This window comes from Equus caballus, chromosome 1 (assembly GCF_041296265.1).
Source record: "Equus caballus isolate H_3958 breed thoroughbred chromosome 1, TB-T2T, whole genome shotgun sequence".
Lineage (NCBI taxonomy): Eukaryota > Metazoa > Chordata > Mammalia > Perissodactyla > Equidae > Equus > Equus caballus.
The window spans coordinates 13939666-13961724 of record NC_091684.1 but is presented as its reverse complement, the minus strand read 5'-3'; the positions used below and the strand labels follow the sequence as shown (position 1 = coordinate 13961724).

The 22059-nt window shown below is 51.7% G+C and overlaps 2 protein-coding genes across 9 annotated transcripts in view; both read left to right on the top strand.

Moving 5' to 3' along the window:
• The window catches only part of LOC106782043 (high affinity immunoglobulin epsilon receptor subunit gamma), a 109909-nt gene extending 93561 nt beyond the window's left edge, over window positions 1-16348 (top strand). The window contains exons 2-3 of the mRNA XM_014733089.3: window positions 4271-4366; window positions 15765-16348. Coding sequence (XP_014588575.2) covers window positions 15850-16113 — 264 coding nt within the window. The 5' untranslated portion in view covers window positions 4271-4366; window positions 15765-15849 and the 3' untranslated portion in view covers window positions 16114-16348. The remainder of the gene's footprint in view (window positions 1-4270; window positions 4367-15764) is intronic.
• GRK5 (G protein-coupled receptor kinase 5) overlaps window positions 1-22059 on the top strand; it is a 218426-nt gene that overhangs the window by 94583 nt on the left and 101784 nt on the right. For 7 of the 8 annotated variants that reach the window (XM_070259970.1, XM_023638461.2, XM_070259989.1 and 4 more), the window contains one exon: window positions 4271-4366. In XM_070259970.1, coding sequence (XP_070116071.1) covers window positions 4271-4366 — 96 coding nt within the window. Of the gene's footprint in view, window positions 1-4268; window positions 4367-22059 lie in introns of those variants that run through there. The other variant, XM_070259976.1, reaches the window with a different exon arrangement.

Here is a 22059-nt window from a genome sequence, read left to right as displayed (position 1 = left end):
TCACTCTGAACTGACTCTCCTGCCCCATTCTTCCACATTCAAGGACTCTTACAGTTACACTGAGCCCACCGAGATCATCCAGGATGATGTCCCTGTCATTATCCTAATTCCGTCTGCAATCGTAATTCCCCTTTACCATGTAACCTAACGTACTCACAGGTGCCAGGGACTAGGACATGGACACTTTTGGGGAGCATTATTCTGCCTACCGTAGTCACTGTCCTGTTCTGTGGGCTGAGGGGGTAAGGAGTAGGAGGAGAGAAGCCCCAGGTGGGCCAGGAAGTCTGCGTCCTTGGCCTGGGGGCAGCCCCCATGTGACTGTGTGGTACCCACCCTCCCTTGGTAACTCCAGCCTCCGCCTCACACCCTCCAGGTGACCTTGGCTTACCTTTCCCACCTCCCCCACGACCACCACCGTTGTCCCGTTACTAACAAGTCTCCCCCAAACCCTGCACTTCTCCTGAGTGTGGGTCAAAACGGTCATTAAATAAAGCAGCGTTTCTCCACCTCGGCACTGTCGACATTTTGGATCATTCTCTGCTGTGGGGAGCTGTCCTTTGCATTGTATGATGTTTAAGCACGTTCCTGGCCTCTGCCTACTAGATGCCAGTAACACCCCACCCAATGTGACAACTAAAAATATCTCTAGACGTTGCCAAATGTCCTCTGGAGGACAAATCACCAGGGATCAAGAACCACTGAAATAAAGCCTTTGCTGTCTGTCTGCCTTACTAAATCGGGCACCTCAAGACAGTGACACCCTGTCTCTTGCCCATCCCCAGGTCCCCAGCACCTGCATAGTGAAAGAATGAATGAATTGAATAATTAATGAATCTGTGTTAATTTCCTTAATAGATAAATCTATAAAAAGTATGCAAACTTTTGTGTATGTGTGTAAAATCAACTCCTGCTTTCTGTAGACTGGCTATCTGAGAGTCACCTGGAGAGTCTTCTAAGTCATATCCCAACGGAGAGTTGGGGTGCAGCCTGGGAGTCTTTATTGTCAAGAACGCTTCATCAGTTCCTCAAAAAGCTGGAATTACCATATGATCCAGCAATTCCGCCCCCAGGTATATACCCAAAAGGATTGAAAGCAGGGACTCAGATGTCCACCGTGGCATTAGTCACAATAGCTAAAAGGTGGAAACAACCCAAATGTCCACCAAGTGTAGTCTATACACGAAAGGGAATATTATTCAGCTTTAAAAATGGAATGAAATCTGATGCACACTACAACATGAATGAACCCTTGGGGACATTATGCTGAGTGAAATAAGCGAGTCCCCAAAGGACACATATAGTATGATTTCACTTATATGAGGTACCCAGAGTAGTCAAATTCATTTCTTTCTAGAGACAGGAAGTAGAATGGGGGTTCCCAGGGTCTGGAGGGAGTGGGGAGTTATTTAAGGGGTACTGAGTTTCAGTTTGGATGCTGAAAAGTTCTAGAGATGGATAGTGGTGATGGTTGCACAGCATTGTACCACTAGAATGAATGCCTAAAAATGTTAGAATGGAAAGTTTTATGTTGTGTATATTTTATGACACACACACACAAGTACTTCGTCCTAGCCAGATCTGGGAATGACTTTTCAGTAGTGGGAATCGGGGGGTAGAAAGGGATACGGACTAGATGACTTCTAATGGCCCTTTGAGGCCTCGCAGCCTGAGAATGGCTGAGATGGGAGCACCTGACTTGGCCACCTCAAGTTCTAGGCTGATGGCAGCCCTTCTCCGGGGGTGCACGTAGTAACCCCTCTGGAGGCCAGGCAGGCCGCCTGAATGGAGGCCACATGGCCTGTCCACGAGGGCAGCTGCTGCCCAGCTCCTACTGATTCTTGCCATGTGGGATGTCTGGTTATGGGAGAGAAGTCCTGAATCTGGATTCGTATGTGAAATCTCCTAATGTCTAAATCTTGACAGCTGGTTCAGTGAAGGGGCAAACAAGCCGAGCAACTCTGCAGCCTCGGGTCTGGGGTGGCGTCTTTTCTTGGGGCTCGCAGGCTTGGGCCCCACCTAGAAAGATCCCCGTTCTGGCTCCTCTTAGTGGTGCTGTCTCACCCCTGAGGTCTGATGCCAGCTTTCTCTTTGATCCCTGAGAACTTCCCTTGCTTTCAGTGCCGAAAGGCAGGTTTACAGACAGAAGGGCGAGGGTGAGGGCCTTGGTCTGGATTCCGCTCAGTCTGGGTCTTGGCTCTGCTATTTATGAGCTGTGGGGCTGTAGGTGACTTGCTTTTTTCCTTCCCTATGCCTCGGTTTCCTTATTTGTCAAGTGGGAACAGTAAGAGTTCTGCCTTGTAGAGTTAGAATGGGGACTCCAGGAGAGGGCACGTGCCGGGCTTGGCCAGTGGAAGGGATCTGCAGTGTGTGCATGCGTGTGCACGTGTGTTGGCCCCGGGCTGGAGGAAAGAGGAGTGTGGAGTTGGACAGGCCATCAGCTGGTGAGTTACACAACCCCGGATGTCTGTTTCTTCATCTGGGACGGGGGCCCAGTGATTTCTTCCTCAAAGAGTCATTCTGAGGATTAAACAAGATAATGTTCAAATGGTGCCCGGACACTGTATGTGCCCGGTACACATTCGTTCTGCTCCTCGGAGTCTGAGGCCTTTGCCCTCTGCGGAGACTGAGAGGAGGCAGCTGGGGCTGGTTGGCCAGGTTGAAAACAGGAGGGACAGAGAGCAGAAAAATGGTCCTGGTGTCCTGCCCCTCCTCCATCGGCTCCCTCTCCTACTTCCCAGCCCACAGGGTGAGGGTGCTGGTCCCGCCCTCAGAATCCCATCCAATCACTGATCAGGAACATGGCCTTGGCTTCCAGAGCAGCTTAGATGAGTCAGGCTGTTCCATTCACTGAGACCACTCTGTGCCTGCCCTCAAACACGCTGGGCTGGGGGTGGGTGCAGAGCCGAGCTCCTCCGGGGTCCCTGAGTTTACTGGTTGGAGAGAGGGGCCTTGCTCTGCCCAGACCCTTTCTGAGGGTTCAAGACTGGAGGGGCTGCGTGCCCACCCAGAGCAGGGTGCCAGCCCAGAGTGCAGAGGCCCTGCCCAAGACCCTACGTCTCTTTAACTGAGCTCCAGTCTTCACAGGTGCTTGGGGTGTGGACTGCATGAAGAAGGGTGAAAGGCCCTTAAAATCCTGAGACAATGAGGGGCCTAAAGGGCTATGTGACCTTTGGTGAGTCACTGACAGATGGTATCTAAGGGCCACCCTGGGGTGAGGTGGGTGACAGCATCTCAGTCCTTGGGGTTCCTGGCCACATGACACAGAGGTGCATCCTGGTCCAAGGTCCAAGGCCCAAACGTTGCTGGGCTCAGGGACACCTAGGCCAGAGTCAGCGGGCCTTGCTGTTCGCACACCTGCACGTTCTGACGTCTGTCCACTGTCACACAGATAAGGAGTGGTGGTGTTGACGGGAACGCCCTGTGTGTGCACCTTACTCAGCTCTGTGTGTTCATTGCATATTTGTGTTCATTACATGTGCATATTCATTATGTGTTCATATTCATTGTGTGTGTTCATTAAATGTGTGTCCATTGTGTGTCTGTTGTGTGTGTGTCCACTGTGTGCGACCCTAGTGTGAGTGTGTCCATCATGTGTGCACCCTGCAGAGGATGTGAGGTGCGACAGGGCCCTTCAGGAGTCCTTCCAGCCTTGAGAAATGCGTCCTCTGACCCCTGGGGTTTGTGAGGAGGCAGAAGAAAGGAGTACCCAAGACAAGTGGAAACTGAAGTCCTCGTCCCCAACATCTGGCCTCCAGTTGGGGAAGGGGACTCTCCACAGGGGACAAGAGGACAAACTGAGTCAGTGAGGGAGCCACAGTGCCCTCACTGTGGGTCTATTCCACAAGGATTTCCCAAGTCTGAAGGGATTATTAAGTCCAACAGGCCTGGCCCCTGCCATTGGAAGGTTATGGTCTAGTCTGGGGCCGGATACTGGGGCCCTGTGGGGCTGAACAGCGGTGGGAGATACCAAGGAAGAACAGGGCTTCTGGTGTGGGCGCAGGCATGGATGACTGGAGGGGCTAGCCGCTCCTGCTGGTGGGGAGCCCAGGCCCAAGCATGTAAGAGGAGCACGCAGGCCTGATGCTGGCCAGGGGGAGTGTGTGTGCCTGGTGGGGTTTGGAGTGTGTCATGGGCTTGACCTTGAGCCCCCCAGCTCTAGCTGTCTCCCAGCCCCTGAAACTGGTAGACAGGCTCACTGGGATGGGATGCAGCTCTGGAGCCTTGGACAAGACCAACATCAGCCCAACATCTTTTTCCCCCATCTCTGCAGGGGGCGGAGGAAAACGCAAAGGGAAGAGCAAGAAGTGGAAGGAAATCCTGAAGTTCCCTCACATTAGCCAGTGTGAAGACCTCCGAAGGACCATAGGTAAGCCGTCCAGCCTCCAGGGGGCGTGGGGACGGGCTGCGGGGGGAGCGAGGAGCCTGTTAATTGCCAAAAGGTGAGTCAAATACAAATAGGTTGGAGCTCCAGGCTGACATTTTTGCTAATTGACATAATGATGCAACCAACATTTATTGAGTATTTGGTGTGTAGTGGGCAGAATTACCTCTCGATTACCCTTTGAGGCAGGTGTTATTATTTTATTCCACCTTTTAGGTGGGAACCCGAGACACAGAGTGATTCTGTAACTGGCCCAAAGTCACACAGCTTGTGGGAGGGTGATGGAGGTGGGCCAGGCCTTCTACTGAGCCCCCCCTCGTAGCTTCCCACCCTTCCTTCCTGGAGCCGGTGGGTCCTGTCGGGAGCAGCCCCAGCTTTGGGAGCCGAGGGTGGGGTGAGCATCCAGGCTCCCTTTCCTCTTGCCAGGGATGTTGATGCTCACTGAGGAGCCACCCTGCTCAGTGGCACAGCCCAGTCCTCCTTATCCAGCACTCACAAGGTCAGGTGCCTCCAACAGCTGAGGGGGCTTGTCTCCAGAGGGGCCGGCACAGCCAAACAGGCCGAGTGAGGTCCATCCCTGGCCCCACTCAGGATGTGCTGTGGTGAGGAGACCCGGGTGCCTGGCAAGGGCCCCCAGGGCGTGGGGGTGATGAGATGGTCATACTGATGGGGGCCCTGGCCCTTCTCCCCCGTGTGCTCTGGGGTAGGGCACCCCCCTACCCTTGCCCCCGACTGCATGAAGGCTCCTTACCTGCTCCTGACTGTTGGAGGACACAGGGAGTGCTGGATGTAGGATGGCTCTGGTACCCAGAGTTCTGCAGGCCCAGCTGCCCTTGCGACTCCTGCATGGAGCTTTGGATGGACTGCCCTGTGCCCGCCATGGAAGGTGAGGCCGCTCATGGATATTTAGCTTTTCTGAATGGCTTCTCCATGTGGCCTGGCCTCCACCAGTTTGCCTGGCCAACTGGGACTTACATGGCATCCAAGGCCTGCTCAGTTCTGGCCCCGGGGCCCACCCTTCAGATTTTTTGGCTCCACTGTGACAGCAGGTAACAACTGTTTGTTCTGTGCGCCCCACATGCCCAGCGTGGAGTTGGAGCTTGCTTAATTTGCATTTATGAAATGAAAGGAAGCTACCTGCACCCACAAAGGCAGATGTGAGCAGGTGAAGAAGGTAGGGTGCTAAAGGATGGAGAAATATCCTCCAGACCCACCTTCCATCCTTAAAACCTCAGGTCAGAATCCCCATGGTGTTCTCGGGGCTGAGAGTGGAGTTGACCTAAGGGATCAGGGCCTCTGAGTCCAGACAGACTTGGGGTCAAACCCCACCCTCTCTACCAGCCACCTGACAAGTTACGTAGTCGTGCTGAGCCTGTTTTCTCAGCTGGACACAGTGATCGTGAACCCAATCAAATGAAACCATGTGTGAAAAGGGCATCGCTGGAGCTCTCCTCAGGAGTCCAGGACCCACTCCGCTCAGCACTCCAGCTTTCTTTCTAGAATGCCCCACAGCGCCCACCCTACTGGGCCCCTCCTGTGTTGGGGTCTTGGGTACCCATGGCAGGGTGGGAGAGAAGATAGCCTCTTCTCCTGGGGCTGGGAGAGTGTAGGGGAGGGTTTTGCCACTGATAACTTACAGGTGGCCTTCAGAGAGGGGAGGGGAGGGAGAGCCCCCCCTGGAGTCTGGCCATTACCTCCCCGGGAGCGTTTTGTTCTTCATGCTAATTTAGGCTTGAATAGGGCCTAAGGGTGTGGATGGGGTGGGAACCTTGGTTGCCACAGTCTTTGCACACCCTGGGGAGCCAAGCCCTGTTCTGTGTCCTCTTCGACCAGAGTGATCAAGTTTGCTGACTACCAGATGCCTTTCGTGGATGCTGAGCCTCGCCTTTCCTCAGCAGACCCCAGGGAATGGCTCCCACTCATCCTCAGAGCCAAAGGCTGATCCAGGAGAGATTTCTGAGGTGTGGATTTGGAGGAGAGAGCTTGAAATCGGAGGAAAGGACCCTCCGAAGGGGGGATCTGTGCAGAGAGGCAGGGTAACTGCATGAGGCCAGGCCCCCCTGGGAGGGCTCTTGGGAAGCCATTGCTTCTCTGCCTTTGGGTAAACTGCCCGCAGGTGGTGGTGCCAGGAATGCCCTGTGTGGCCCAGCCAGGACCGAAGGCCACTCACTCACAGAAACCTCCTATGATCCCTGAATTTAAATTAGCTCCTAGCTGAGGTCTTCCAGAGCATCCTGTCCCCTTCTGTTGGAGCCCCCTCCTCGGCTATTGTTTGACATCTGTTTACCCCTCAAGTCTGAAAGGCTCTTTGGGGAGGATCTTTTAAATCCACCGCTGTGTACCTGGAGATTCACAGCGGACATTGGTTGCATGAATGAGCGAAAGAGAGAATGAAGATGTGTGTGTAAGTGAACCCTAAGCTTATCCAGTGTTTCAAATAAATGGATGAGTGTTGCAAGGGATATGAAGAGCATTCGCATATCTGCCATCCAGATAAAGGAAATCTTAGTATTTTGCTATATTTGATTCATGTGTTTCTTAAAAATATAAAACATAAAAATATGAAATGTAGGACTTGTGGTTCCAGACAGGATGGAGTAGATGCATTGTTCCCTATCCTTCCCACCAAGGACAGTCAAAAGCTCTGAACAGTATACTATAAGACAGACCTAGGAGGATTCTGAAAGGTGGCGAGAAGGCAGACTGGTTGGGGCCCTCGGGATGTGAGGAATGACATACCAGGATGCTCCTGGGTTTTCTTTTCTGCCTCCCTTAAGCCCAGGGACTGGATGCTGGAGAAACTCAACCTGGAAATGCCAATGGGTGCAGACAAAAAAGGACTCCCCTTCCCCCAAAAAAGCCTGTTCTCTCTTGCCAAAGGCTGGGGAAAGGGGCAGCTGGCCGAGCTGGGAAGTGGTTGGTACAGCTGGACACTCCAGAAATGTCACAGTGCTACTGCCCTTCGCACCAGCTACGTGGGTGCTCCCTGGATGCCTTCTTACTTGACCTGGTTCTAGGTTCAAAGACACTGTGCATCCTTCCTCTCCAGGCCTTGCCTCTCTGATACACAGAAGCTGATCCTTTGAGGTGAACAAGCCCTGCTGAGGCATGATGCCCCCAGACTCCCAGTACCCCTCACTCTAGCCCTGCGCCCTATGAGGCTTCCAGGCGTTGCCCCAGAAGTACCACAGATGCCCCTCACCTTCTAGTTGGCCTGGCCCCACCCTCTTCACTTCCGGTTTGGGAGACTCAGGAGCATAGGATTCGCCTCCGAGCTTTTCTCTGTCCAAGGACCCCACCCCAAGGGCCCCATCCCCATCTGTCCCTCTGTATCTGTAAACAGATCTCTTGGCAGGGCCCACCCCCCTGGGAGGGTGTGAGAAACGTGCGTGCTGGCGTGTGAAAATGAATTCTTCTGTTCTCCTGGAGGGCATTGAAAAGACTCTGTGTGTGCGAGGGCAGCGTGAAGAGAGGCCCGGGGAAAACAGGAAGGCCGCCATAAACCAGGGGGCTGCCACTCGGGCGACGGCCCAGGGCTCGGGCCCTCCCGCCTGTTTACAGTCCGTCGCCCGGTGTTTGCCCGGCCGCTGCTGGGGTCCTGCTGGAAGGCTTTCTAAAATAAAAACCTCATTTCTTTTCTAGACCAATACACAAACCAAACAGTGGCAAATGCTGCATTTATTTTTCTTGTGGACACATGAGCTCACTTTCTGAAGCTCTTGGGGAAGATGTCCCGGGGCAGGCTTCAGGCCAAGGTGACAGGGTCCCTTTGGGCCCAGAGGGCAGCATGGTGGGTGCAGTGGGAAGGATGGAGCCCACCAGGCCCCGGGGGCGCTGCCCCCTCTGGATTGCCCAGAACAGTAGTCAGTTGAAGCCTCGCCCTCTGTTGCCCTCAGCACTGCCCTGTACAACCACAGGCCATTTCCTCCCAGCAGCCAGGGGACTTTGAAAAATGAAAACTGCGCCCTGTGAATCCCCTGCGAAACCACTGCAATGGTTCTCCATCCTGCCTGGAATAAAACCCAAACTCCTTACCATGGCTCACGAACACTTGGGCCATTAGGTGAAGCCCAGGGACCCCCTTTCAGAATAATGCTTTACACATATAAAATAAAATACCTAGGGTTACAAAGGAAACCAATTCTTTTCAGATACAGTTATTACATACTTAAAAAATGTATGAGATAGGGCCGGCCCCGTGGCCGAGTGGTTAAGTTCACGCGCTCCGCTGCAGGCGGCCCAGTTTTTCATCGGTTTGAATCCTGGGCGCGGACATGGCACTGCTCATCCAGCCACGCTGAGGTGGCGTCCCACATGCCACAACTAGAAGGACCCACAACTAATAATATACAACTATGTACTGGGGGGCTTTAGGGGAAAAAAAAAGGAAAAAATAAAATCTTTAAAAAAAATGTATGAGATAAGACATATATGTGCTTCTTTGTTAATACTTTAAATAATAAGGTCTGGCAGCTAGTCTAATAGTTACTGTAATTTTGAATTTGCAATGAGCATACATGATATTTCCAGATATCTGCCACAGCGGTGATATGAATGGCTCTGTGATCTCTGTCATTGATGAGTCCCAGCCTCTGCTAACATTTCTGTGGGTTGTTCTCCGCATTTGTGGCTTCAGGAAGTGCTCATTTTCAGTTAGAGGTTGGTGAAAAGAGAGACTACACTTTTCTCCATCCGAGTCCATGGACCCCCACATCCTATCCAGGGCAATGCCCTTCCTACTCTGCCCTACGTGAGTCGACCCTCACCTTTGTCTCAGATCAGCTCCCTCCTCCTCCATTCACAAGCTGCACTGGTCGCTTTTTTGTCCTTCGAATACCCCAAGCTTGTCTCCAGCCTGGAGCCTTTGCACCTGCTGTTCCCTCTACCTGGAACGCTCTTCCCCACATTTTTTCCAGGGGGCCTTTAAGTCTCAGCTCAGATACTTCCTCCATAGAGAAGCCTTCCCAGCCAGTCTCAGGAAAGAAACCATGCTCTCCCTCTAATTGCGTCTTTCACATAGTGCTGTTTATTAACCTTCTTTGGCCGTAACTCCATCTGAAGTCATCCTTTGTTTAGTTGTTGGCGTGTGTATTTTCTGTCTTCCCCACTGGACTGGATGTCCTGTGATAATAGTGACTGTGTCTCGTCTGGTTCACCACTAGAACAGTACGCAGTAGAGGCTCATTAAATACTGCGTGAATAAAAGAGGTGAAATTGGAAATTAGAGCTCTTTCAAAAAATTTGACATGTGCTTGCCATACCCAAATGTAATCTTAGCCAGTGGTTTAAACTTAAAGTCGTAAAAGTTTAGACTTAGGAGGCACCTTTGAAAGCATCTGCTTTAACACCCTTTCCCCACTTCTTGCTAGATACATGAGGAAGCTTAGCACAATTACAGAACTAGGGCTACAGTCTTGCATCTACTAAGTGGGGAAGGCAACTTGGTGGCTCCTGGCCGGGGCTAGTTTCCCCCAAGGCTGCAGTTTGACTAATTCTCAGTGATGTCGGGTTTCCACGAATCCACAATTCAAGGAACTGGAGAGCATCTTGTCCAACCACCCATTTCAGACCTGAGTAAACAGGCTCCAAGAGAAGTGACTTGCCCAGGACAGTCTAGCTCCCTGGTCCTGAGCTACAGCTTTCCACTCCCCAGCATCATATTGACTCGCAAACGTTTTGGGCATCAGCCCCCAGCCATGACTCAAAGCAGAGAGACTCATTAGGTACTCAAAAGGATAGATGTTCCTGTCTGTCTCTCTCTATTTTATTTCATATGCATGGGTCGCACATTCATTGAGCACTGGTTATGTACCACCCACTGGGGAGATGGACCTGATTCATGCTCCCCCAGAGCTTACTCATAGCTTTGTTCAGGAGACTGCTGAAAATAAAGAGGTGATAACAAATTGATAAAGTTCCATGATAGAGAAACAGTTTGCATCAGGGACTTCCCTGGAGGAAGTGGCATCACTCTAAACCTCTGGGGCATCTCTTTGTGTGAGTTCCCTGAGGGCCTAGACCATGCCCTTTCCATCTTGGAGTCTCCATTGCTGGCACAGTGAGTGGATGGATGAATGGATGGATGGCTGGATGGAAGGATGAATGGATGGAGGGGTGGATTGGCGGATGGATGGATGGATGGATGGGTGGAGGGGTGGATGAATAGAATGGCTGAATGGATGTTGCCCTCCCTCCTCCCTAGCCTGGAAACCATAGCTGTGATTGGCAGTGATGAATATTAAGACAGAGATTCCTTGCCACACATATCTACTTCCAGTGTGAGCGCCAGACATGAGTAACTTATTTTAGACAGTCTTGGCTGAGAGCAGACAGACCGCAAGAGGGGGAAGGGGTTCTCTAAGTCTGCTCGACGAAACATCAAATAATGACATTATTAGTTAATAAGCTAATTGTTCATGTAAGATAATTAGAGGGCCCAAGTCAAAGAAGTTCTCAGAATGCCCAAAACTTGGAAGGCAGAAATGTCATTGTGAAGATAAAAGATTGTTGAGGTCTGCAAATATTTCTCAGTGACGCAGAAAGTTCTGTTGGGCAAAAGTGTGGCATTTTTATTTATTTAGCTCAGGCTCATTGCGTACTTTATTCTTTCATTAAAAAAAATAGTATGAGGGGGCTTGAATGAAAGACTTGATTATTCCACTGTTTGGCAATATTTCTGTAGGAACTGTCCAAAAGCTATATAATAAATCAAGGCCCCCCCCCCCCCATCCCTGGCGGGACTGACGTTTATGAGGAGGCTTCTCACAGAGTGGCTGCTGCGCTGCCCCATGCCCTCGCGGACAGACGGGCCAGGGGAGATCTCGTATGCCTTATGGGAGAGCCTCTTGCCAAAGCCTTAACTCTTTCCAGGAGCAGAAGCTCTAAGCTGTGGCAGATTCCTAGAAGAAAATGTAGTATCTTAACATTAAAGAACAAACCCCAAACTGTAATAATGTGAAGACTGCCTCGAATTAGCCAACTACTTGATTCTTCATTCAGCATTGCTCATGATCTTTAAACAAGAAATCAGCCTACCAATATTAGTTGAGTCCCTACTATGTGCTAGGCATTGTTGCAGGCACAAGAGCTGTACCATTGGCCCAGTAGCAGTGCAGTCTTATGGAAGGACCTCAGTCATTGGCACTAATGTCAAAGGGTAGCTCTGCTTACTCCCGGCTGTGTGACGTTAGGCAAGGTTCTTAATTTCTCTGGGCTGCAGTTTCCTTGTCTATAAAAGGAAGACACTAATCTCAACCTGGTAGAACTGTTGGGAGGGCCAGCAGAGTGCCAAGCACACTCCATCGTTGTCATCATCATCATGGGGCTGGTGGTATGAGGGCAAAGGTTGAGGATGCTTTGGGAGGGCTTCAGTTTCCCATAGAAGCTGAATTGGCTGCAAAGGATGAATGAGGCTAGCTGTGTTGGTGTTCACATCACGTGGGTCCAATGCACCAGGGACCCCTGACTTGAGGTCATCTGAATCCTACCTTTCCTTGAGCCCCTGCCTTCAGCCTCCCCTTCCTAGAGGCCCACCCTGATTCCTGCAGCCCTCAGCCCTCCTTCCTCCCCTTGTCCCCACAGCACACCTCAGGAAGCCCATGATGTCGCATTCTACCCAGACCCCTGGCCTGATGGGTTTCTTTGCAAGGACATATGGATGTTCTGGAAGGTTTCACCCCAGAGTCCTAACAATTGTTACCCCTGGGGAAGGTATGCAGGTCAGAGGGGACATTAGCTTTGTCTGCAAGCTGGTTTTTTAAAAAGAGAATGAATTGGCGTGTTATTTGTATAATTAAAAGTTGAATGAATACAGTCGGATCCGCTGCCTGCTTCCACAGTGGGGCAGTAGGGATAACGACACCATTTTCCTCTTTCTTGTTGACTTTGTGTCCCCTGATGAGCCTGTGGGCTCCAACAGGATGGATGGCAGGGGTTTGGAGGAAAGCCCAGGCCTGAGTCAGCTCAGTGTGACCCTGGCCCCCGTCCCTGGCGTCTTCAGCCTCTTCCTAGGCTGCTCAGCTCTGCTCTCTGACGAGCAGTGGCTCTGTAATCCATCCCCCAGTGGTCTCCTGCCTGCACACCGTCAGTGCTCAGTGAGTGGAATGGGGTGCCTTGGGTCCTCCCCGGAAATGTGGTAGGTTTGTGATGCAAACAGCCTCCCTGTCTGCTCACCCCTCCTCAAGGACCACTGGTCCCCTGACATTGCCAGGCACAGATCAGGATCTGGAAAGGAATTTGGGCTCCTGGGCTAAGTCCCACCCCACCTGAGGTCCTGCATGACCCAGTGCCCTTCACGCCTGCCAGGCTGGCATGCAAGCTCTTGATTTCATTGTCAGAGAAACCAAGTCTTTCTTCAGACGTCATTCCCGTCCTTGGGGTGATAAGGGCGCGTCACGTCTGTCGTTCTGCCACTTGCCATGATCCGATAAGGCACAGCATCTGCTTGTCCTTGGAGGGTGAGATAAATTTAGACGTGTTGGATTTAGAGCATCAGGTGACCTGTTTGCAGCTGTAGCTCTCAGGAGGGAGAGGGCGGCCTGGCTTGTCTGTCCGCTATTTTCTGGGCATTAGTCTCACCTCTCCACCATCAGGAGCCACTTGAAGGCAAGGGGCCGGTCCCCGGTGCCTGGCACAAGCTTGAGTGAGTGCGAGCTGCTCAGTGATGCTAGGCAGTGGGTTTCGAGTCTGGAGCTTCTTAGGATGGGGCACTGATGGGGACTTTATAAGAGAATCTAGAATTGTGGTTTTCAAAGGCAGCTCTGCAGGGAGCACGAGAGAGCCAGAGCAGGCTACCTGGTCAGGGTTTCTTTAACATTTTGTATTTGAGCTTCTGTGTGAGATTTTATTCCAGGGTTAAAACGAGGTTTGAAACCCTCTGCTCTAGTCCAGGTCTCCCCTTTTCTAGGTAAGTAAATTGAGTCCCAGAGAACAAGTGGCTTGCCAAGGTCTCCCTGTGACCTGATTTCCAGGCAGCCTTTCCCCCACGGTCGTAGTCTCCTCGGGCTGCCTTAACGAAGGGCCATAGGCTGGGTGGCCTGAACAACAGAAATTTGTCATCTCAGAGTTCTGGAGGCTGGAAGTCCAAGATCAAGGTGTCGGCAGGGTTGGTTCCTTCTGAGGGCTGTGACGGAGCATCCATTCCATACCTCTCTCCTGGCTTCCGGTGGATTGCTTCCACTCTTTAGCATTTCTTGGCTTGTAGAAGCATTCCCTTCGATCTCTCTCTTCATCTTCACGTGGGCTTCTCCCAGCGTGTGTGTGTCTGTGTCTAAATGTCCCGTTTTCATAAGGACACCCATCATATTGGATCAGGGTCCACCCCAATGACCTCATTTTACCTCAGTTACCTCTGTACAAACCCTATTTCCAAATAAGATCACATTCTGAGCTACTAGGGGTTAGGACTTCATCAGATCTGTTTTGGGGGACACAGTTCAACCCCCAATACCCACCTTCTCACATGGTCTGTGGAGGTCAAGTTCGAGGGCCAGAGGTTGCTGGTTCCCACCAGGTCTGGGGGTGGCCCTTTCCCTCCCTCCTGAACCTGACTCAGGGTTCACCCTGCAGGCCCCGGCTGCCTGCTCCCCACAGGCCATGGGAATGTCTCCGGGAGGATTGACTGCTTTCCAAACCATGTTGCATGGTGCTTTTTCATCCCCTCTTTTCGTTGTTGTTGTTATTGTTCAAGTCATCATCATCATAATTGGTAAATTATTTTGCTAGAAAACATACAGAAAATTTTAACGAAAAGCCACCCATAGTTTTACCCCTCAGCTGTAGCCACAGTTCAAAGCTTTCATGTGATTCCTTCTAAGCTTTTCCCCTGTGCACATGCCTAGGGTTTTGTTTCTTAACTTTTTACTTAATATAATTTCAAAAATATTTTCCCACGTCATTGAAATTCTCCGTAAACATGATTTATGTGTTTCCATTTGATGCGTATGTACTGAGCGTCAGGCACTGGGGAGACACCAGCGGACAAAACACGGAAATTCCTGCTCTCATGGGCTACCCTTCTCTGGGTGAGTGAGAAGACGTGTGGACGATGGGGAACTAGCCTGTTGCCCTCCACCCAGCATTGGTCTAGGCCCCCAAGCTATCCCCACCTATGGCTTATTTGCTTCCTTTAGGCAGATTCTTCCTTTAAACTATCTTGAAATTAAACCCTTACCCATGAGCCCAGCATGAACCTGATTTTTTTTTTCTTTTTTTTTTTGGTGAGGAGGATTTACCCCTGAGCTAACATCTGTTGCCAATCTTCTTCTTCTTCTCTTTTTCTCTTGAGGAAGATTAGCCTTGAGCTAGGATCTGTGCCATTCTTCCTCTATTTTGTATATGGTATGTCTCCACAGCATGGCTGATGAGTAGAGTAGGTCCATGCCTGAGATTCAAACCCTCGAACCCAGGCCGCCAAAGCAGAGCATGTGGAACTTCAACCACTTGGCCACAGGGTCAGCCCCTGAGCCTGATTTTTAAAGGCTTCATCTCTATCATGTGTATATATTGTACTGGTTTTTTTCCCCTAGTTTTTGTCATTACATTTAGCCGACAAACATCTTTGTATTTCATTGAGGCATTGCGATCTCTGGCTCAGAGGTGAGAAGCCCACAGTCTTTTTGAAGGCCACACTCATTTAGCTAAACCTGACAGCGTGTGCAGTGGCTTCCTCTGGAATGTTCTGTTTCCAGCTCGCGTTTGCGTCTGCAGACGCCATTAACCTGAAATGTGCGGCTGATGGACAAAGCAAGCGAGGTTTGGTGAGCGCCTCTGCCCTGCTTGCCAGCCCTGATTCACTGCCGTCGCAGGCATGAGAAGGGCTTTTCTGTCTGTTTCAAGGCCTGTCGCCGAAAACAGGGGAAAAACAAGCTGGTTTATGCAGCAACGGGGACCTCAAACCAGCACAAGAGGCCAGCCGACCCGCAGCAGCCTGAGCATGACAGAGTTCTGCCCCATAAAGAGACGCTAGGACAACACTTTTAATGGTCTCTGCCCAGACTCTACGGAATTTATTTCCCGGGCTTCGTCTGCTCAGCAACACCTTGGCGGCATCTCTCCCAGTGTCTGCCTCAGTACATTAAACACCCCTTGTTCTGAGTACCTGGAGCAAGCACCCAAGAGAGAGTAAGAAGAAAAAATGTGAGTGGAGGATATTTGGGGCCAATGTAAACTTTTCAAATTAAAACAACAAAAAAACCAACCAAAGAACAACAAAAAATTTATCCCCTAAAGAGCTCCTGTTGACTTCTAGCCGTGGCACTTTCCAGTGTTAGAAAGGAAAATGCAAAATCAGGAAACATTTTGAGAGCTGTTCTTTGTTTGTTTTTTCTGTTTCACGGTTGTGCTGTCCTTGCATCGTCTTTAAAAATTACTTTTTCTTGGTCAGGGAGCCACTCACCGAGCACAGCTGTGTGGTGCCAGCTCAGCGTCTGATCCCGAGCTCACGGCCCCTCAGCCACTTGCCCGAGAGGATGCCAGCAGTGGTCTTGCTCTCACTCCTTTTGGTTGAACAAGCAGCGGCCCTGGGAGAGCATCAGCTCTGCTGTATCCTGGATGCTATCCTGTTTTTGTGTGGTTTTGTCCTCATCCTGCTCTACTGTCGACTCAAGAGCCAGGTGCTGAAGGCAGCCATAGCCCCCGATGAGAAATCAGATGACATTTACACGGGCTTGAGTACCCTGAACCAGGAGACTTATGGGACCCTGCAGCATGAGAAACCGCCACAGTATCTTTAGAACAGACGCCCTTGGTCACATCCTCCTTCCGCTCCTCGTTCTCCTCCCAGCCCTCATGGTTGGCATCACATATGTCTCTGTGCCGTTAATGGCAGCTGACTCTCTCCCTGTAATGACACTTGCCCCCCATTAATGGACATCAGTGTTCCTCCTCCCCGTCAAAGACTTATGCTCAGATGCTACTCATTAATGTTTATATTCCAGTCAGCCCCGCACCCCGCCTTCTCCTCTTCCCCATCCCTGACTCGCAGTAAACAGTGGAAAGGGAGGACCCCCAATAAAGCCACCACAGACTGGGGGGAAAAGTTACTTTTTAAATTATATTTTAGTTCTTTCTTTCTTTATAAAAATAATATACATTCATTGATGAAATTTTCAAAGTATAATCTAAAAAGAGGAAAACAAAAATGGCCAATGAGTTAACCACCGTTAACATTTCGGTCTGTGGCCCTTTCATCGTTTGTTCTGCTTCTAGAGAGCGGATTGCACCACCTGTCGTTTGCCAGCCTGCCCAGAAGTCAGATGTCATTTTAAATGGAAATACGTGCTTGCAGAATCCGCACCGGACTGGGAGGCGGAAGACTTCAGTTCTTGTGCCCCCCCTTGATTTTGTGGCCTTTGGAAAGTCACTTAACCTCGATTTGGTCATCTTTAAAATGGGGATCCAGTCATCCCTACCTTAGTGGATGACCCAGTGGCCAAAGGAGTCACTGGCGGAAAGTGCTTTGTGAAGTACTCTGCAAGTAGTTGCTGGCCATTTTCGATGTGGTCGTGTGACTCTTCTTTTGGACAAATGGCTGAAGCCATTTTCCTGTCTTCCTGGTGAGCTCTGACCCTTCCTTCTAAAGCCAGCCCTGTGTCTAGTCTTAGTGAAAATCACCATCCTCCCTCTGGCTGTGAGAGGCCTGGGAGCCCCTTTGCCCTCTGCCCCGGCACCCCACCCCCTGCTCTTTCCCTCTGCCCAGCGCTCAGAGCCAATCCCTCTCCAAGTCCAGGCAACTTGGCCTCCATAATATGTCTTGAGGGGACCCCTCTGTCCCCATCCCCACCGTTCCCCTCATCCGGCTACCACCCTCTGCTGCCTGAACTCCTGTGTCGCTCCAGACTCCCTCCAAGCTCATCTGTTTCCAGCCAAGCTCCATGCAGCAGCAGGAGGCCCTTTGTAAAATGTCCATCTGATCATGCCACCCCCGGTTTCAGGAGCTTTCCATTGCAGTCAAGATGGAGCCAGAGGTCTTAGCAAAGCTAACCAGGCCCTGCCTGACCTGTCATTGTTTACTGCTCCAGCTTCACCTCCTCCTGCCCGTCCCGACTCAGCCCTTCCTTCATATTTCCTCACTTCTCCAGGCTTTGCTGGGCCCACTTCCCTAACTCTGCCTGGTAATCGACTCAACCTCAGGCCCCTGCCTTGCAGGTCACTTCCTCCAGGAAGCCTCTCCTGGTGACCTCACCTGGTCGGGTTTGGTCCTCACCCTGTGGCAGTCTGAGGAATGGCGTCCGTCCTCTGCTTGACAACAGGTAGAGCCTGGGTCTGCCGGGCACTGCTTCCCCAGCACCCAACACAGGTGTCTACGCTGCACCAGCCCTTTCAGAATCTTGATTTTCTTTCCTTGCTCAGATATTTTTGTCTTAATCTTCCCAGATTCTGGAATGATTGCTGATGTGTCTTATTTTTCTCTGTGAGTTCTTTTAAAAGGCCCTGAAAGTGTGTATGGAGAATAGTCTTGCTTTGTCAATTCTGAAGTAGCTGCTTTTATCAGAAATGGTTCAGGGCAGAGATATCCAGTTATACCCCCTCAGGACAGTGACCTCCTTTTCTGTCCCCTTCTGGGTCCCCAATTGACTCAAGGGGCGGCGAGGGAAGGGTGCATGCTGCCAACACAGCAGTCACACTGGCCCTTCTGGCTATTAGAGCTTGACTGGTGGGCAGAGATGGGCACAGAGGTGATGCTGCTCCAAGCCTTTGGCTGAGCCCAGCTTGGGGCAGAGCAAGGTGTGAGAATAGCTTTGCCAAAAGACTCCATCATCAGGCTTAGATGTCAGCAACCCTGGGAGTGCCCGGCAACTGTAGGCACTGTGCTTATGCCTCAGGCAGGTCCCCTGGGACAAAGCTCTTGAGGTGCTAACCCAGCTCAGCCAGTCTGGGATGGAGACCACAGTGATGAGCATGAATTCTGGCATTAGATGGACCTGGGTTTGAGCTAGGCTCTGTTCCTTCCTGATGATGACTTTGGGCAACTCATTTAACCTGTCTAATCCTCAGTCTCAGTCTCTGCAAAATGAGAACAGGAGGGTCACAAGGATGAAATGAAGGAATGAGTGGGGGAGGGTCTGTGCAGGGCCTGGCCCACAGTGAATGCTCACGGGCAGCTGCCTCATTGTCACTTTCCTCTGCACCGTCACTTTGTCCACAGTCCCCGTCGGCTCAGAGCTTTGTTTCTTGATTCCCCCAGGTGGTTGCCAGGTCCTGCTGGTTTTAAGTTTATCTGTTCATTCATTCATTCATTCATCTGTTAAGCCCTTACTCTGTGCCAGGGCTCCGGGGAGCTGCCAGGTGGTGGGGAGCTGCTTTCAGGAGTGGCTCTTGGCAACATAGGCTGGGCCACATTTATTTCCTTTATGTAACATGAATATAAGCCTTTTCCCTTAGCCCCACTCCCATCCCTCACATCTCTGTTTACTAACTGCCAGCAGATTTCGAGTTCTGGATGGTACCCCCTTGCCCCCTTAAAGGGCATCTCATCCATCCCTCTGCCTCCAGGCAGGAGGGGCCTCCACCATGTCAGACACACAGAGCCAGTCCCATCCACGAAGCCCTGTTTAGCTTTCACTCTGGGTAAGGCCCTGCAGAGGGTCCCAAGGGGGTATGGGAGGCCAGCTCCATCCCTTAGGGAGCTGTTCCTAGTTGGGAGACAGGGCAGAAAACACACACGTGACACTGGGTAACAGCCATGTGAAAGAGGGCAGCTGTCAAATGTCCATCCTCAGTCCTAAGTGCCCAGAGGTGGGGTGGGAAGAGGGCAGAGACATCCATGTGGGATGGGAAGGTTCCAGTTGAGTAGGTGGGAGAAAGAAAGGATTTTTGGGGTCAGCAGCAGGTTCAGCATCATCAGCATCCTCCAACCAGCAAGCATTTCCTGGGCACTTCTGTCGCTAGGCATTGGGCTACTTGCTTTACAAACACATGCTCATTGAATTGTTACAGAACCCTATGGGCCAGATGCCATTTCTCTAACCCCTGTTTTATGGAGGGAGATGCAAAGGTTCAGAGAAATTAGTAAATTGCTCCAGGTTACAGATCTCTGGAAGAAGCAGAGCCTGGATTCAAACCTGGGCCTGAATCAAGTCCGTGCTGGCTGTGGATTTCCACTGTGTTGGCCATGACACCATCCATGCCATCAGCCTGAAAGGTTAGGTCTTTATCCTGCAGGTAGTAGGGAGCCACTGCATGTTCATCTCTGATAGCCCCTCTAACTGTCCTCAGGGTGACAAGAGAGCGAAGAGAGGCCGTGGACAGAGCAGGCTTGGCCTCCCAGGCGATATGAGATTCCTTCACTTTTTCTCCAGATATTTATCATTTACCTACTGTGTGCCAGGGAGAAATGACACAGTGTTTCTCAGGTACCCAGCTCAGGACCTGGAATGTACCATAAATGGCCTCTACTTCTGATGATGCTACACCATGGCTCAGGCAGGAGGCAGGGGCGGCTGGAGCTTCTCTCACCTGCAGCACCAGGCTGCGGGCAGGTTTCTCTCTGTGATGCTGGTCACAGGATGCCTTTCACATCACCTGTGAGGTCTCCAAGCTGGCAGCTTTTCCCACTGCCTGCCTGTCTCTTCCTGCCTCTTTTTGGGGGTAGTTTCTTGCTCCCCTGCTGCCTGTCCTCTCTCCCTCCTGGCTGCAGGGCATTTTGGGAGGTGGCAGATGGGCATTAATGTCACACTGGCCATCTCTTTACCTATGCTGTGCCCGGAGCCCGGCCGAGAGATAATCTGAGGCATGTGGCAGGTGGGGCTTGCAGACTCGAGCTGACTCGGGGGTCAGAATGTGGGTATGATGTGCAGAAGGAGCTCCCTACCCCCAGTGGTCCCTTGGCTGCCTCCTCTGGCCAGCCAGCCCTGAGACTCATTCTCTTGGGGCTTTTGCCACCCTCTGTCCCCATTTGGCTTTAACCCCAAAGGAATCATTCTCAGCTGAGCTTGCCTGCTGCTGTGTTGACTTTCCACCCACCCCCAGCCTGCACGCTCCCAGAATCCCATTTCCTGCAGTGGCTTTATCAGCCTCACCAGGTAGAAACCTCCTGTCCGCAATTAGTGGATCTGCTCCCTCTTCTCCATCCTACTGCCTTGACACTTATCACCCTGCTTGGACTGGTGCAGTAGCCTCTTTATTGATCCTGTTTCTGGCTGGTTTCTTTTTCCTTCCTGCCCATTCAATCTGGCCTTTCTGTTTGCTGTTTGTAGCACTCAGAAGCTTCTTAACTTTTCTGAAGACATCAAAGTTAAAACTCCTAGCCGGTGTGAATGGCCCATCCACTGCCCATGAGACAGAGTCCAAACCACCTAACCCACGGGCAGGGCCTCTGACCCGGCCTGATCTCTGCCCGACTAAACTTGGTCTCTGACTTGCTATATGAAGCTACCCAGAGAGGGCCTCTCCCCATAACTCACCACCCTGGACGCCTTCAGGCTTCTCATGCCCTGGGGTAAACCTCTACCAGCTTGGCGGTTAACAGTGTGGCCCTTCAAGTCACAGCGTCAATTCCTTGCCCTGCTACTAGGAACTGTGTGACTCTGGGCATTTAGCTTAACTTCTCTGAGTTGTAGATACAGAACAAAAATGATAATGATACTGGTATGTTTGATCAGGTTTTTACTAGGTGCCAGACACCGCAGCCAGCACTTTGCATTACCTCTTTACATCCACCCCATAGCCCTAAGAGGGAGGTGCTCTTTTTAGGCTCATTTGGCAAATAAGGCAATCGGGGTTTGTAGCAGTGAGGCCCCTTGCCCAAGGTCACACACTCTGAGAAGCAGAGTTAGCCTCAGGGCCTGTCCGAGCGCCAGTCCTCCGCCCGTAGCTATGGGGACCACATCACCTGCTTTCAGACTGGGAGGTTTAAATGTTTGGAAGCCGCTGCCCAGTGCTGAGCATCCAGGCAAGCTCAGTAAGTAGGTTCTTCCTGCTTCTAGTCCTTTGGTCACACTGAAGCTGCTGTCCTCCTCTCCGCCTGGCCAGGTCCTGCCTCCAGTGTCAATGGACCCCTGCCCAAAATAACACCCTCACCCCCACCCCACGGGGAACAGAACTAGCCTCCAGATGTCTGTTGTCCTAGAAGGTGTGTGATGCCCTCACCACCTTTGTACGCCTGGCCCCTCCTCCAGTGCCTGCGCCTCTGTGGGAGCTGAGAAGGTATCCACAAAACCAATGAGCCAGCCAGGGAATCAGTGAGGGAGGGAAGCAGGGGAGTGAATGACGAGAGGGCATCACCTGGAGGGACCTGAAGAGAGGTCTTCTGGAGCACACCGGCACAGCTGTGGGCAGCTCTTCCCTGGATCCCATGTAGCTCACCCCCAGCCTGGCAGCCCCATCGTCACACCTCCACATTTGCTCAGTTGTTTCCTGACCGTGACCTCCTGGGTCACATTTATCATTTCCTGGGACAGAAAGGAAAAAGCCCAATGGAGCTGGGTCTATGGGAGGCGAACACTCCTGTTGGAGCTGGCTTCCCGCATGTGGGCGTTGTAATCAAGCCTTGGGCCTGTCCGTGGAGCCTGATAGCTCTGGCTGCTCCGCTCCGGGAGTGGCCTGAGGTCTCTGAGACACGTGGGCTGGGCTGTAAGGCTGGGGCACCTCCACCAGCTGACATGCCACCTGGCTGACCGTCAGAATGCCATCAGAGGGCTGGCTGGCTCCTGGGCCCTGCTGGGAAGACCTCACAGGGC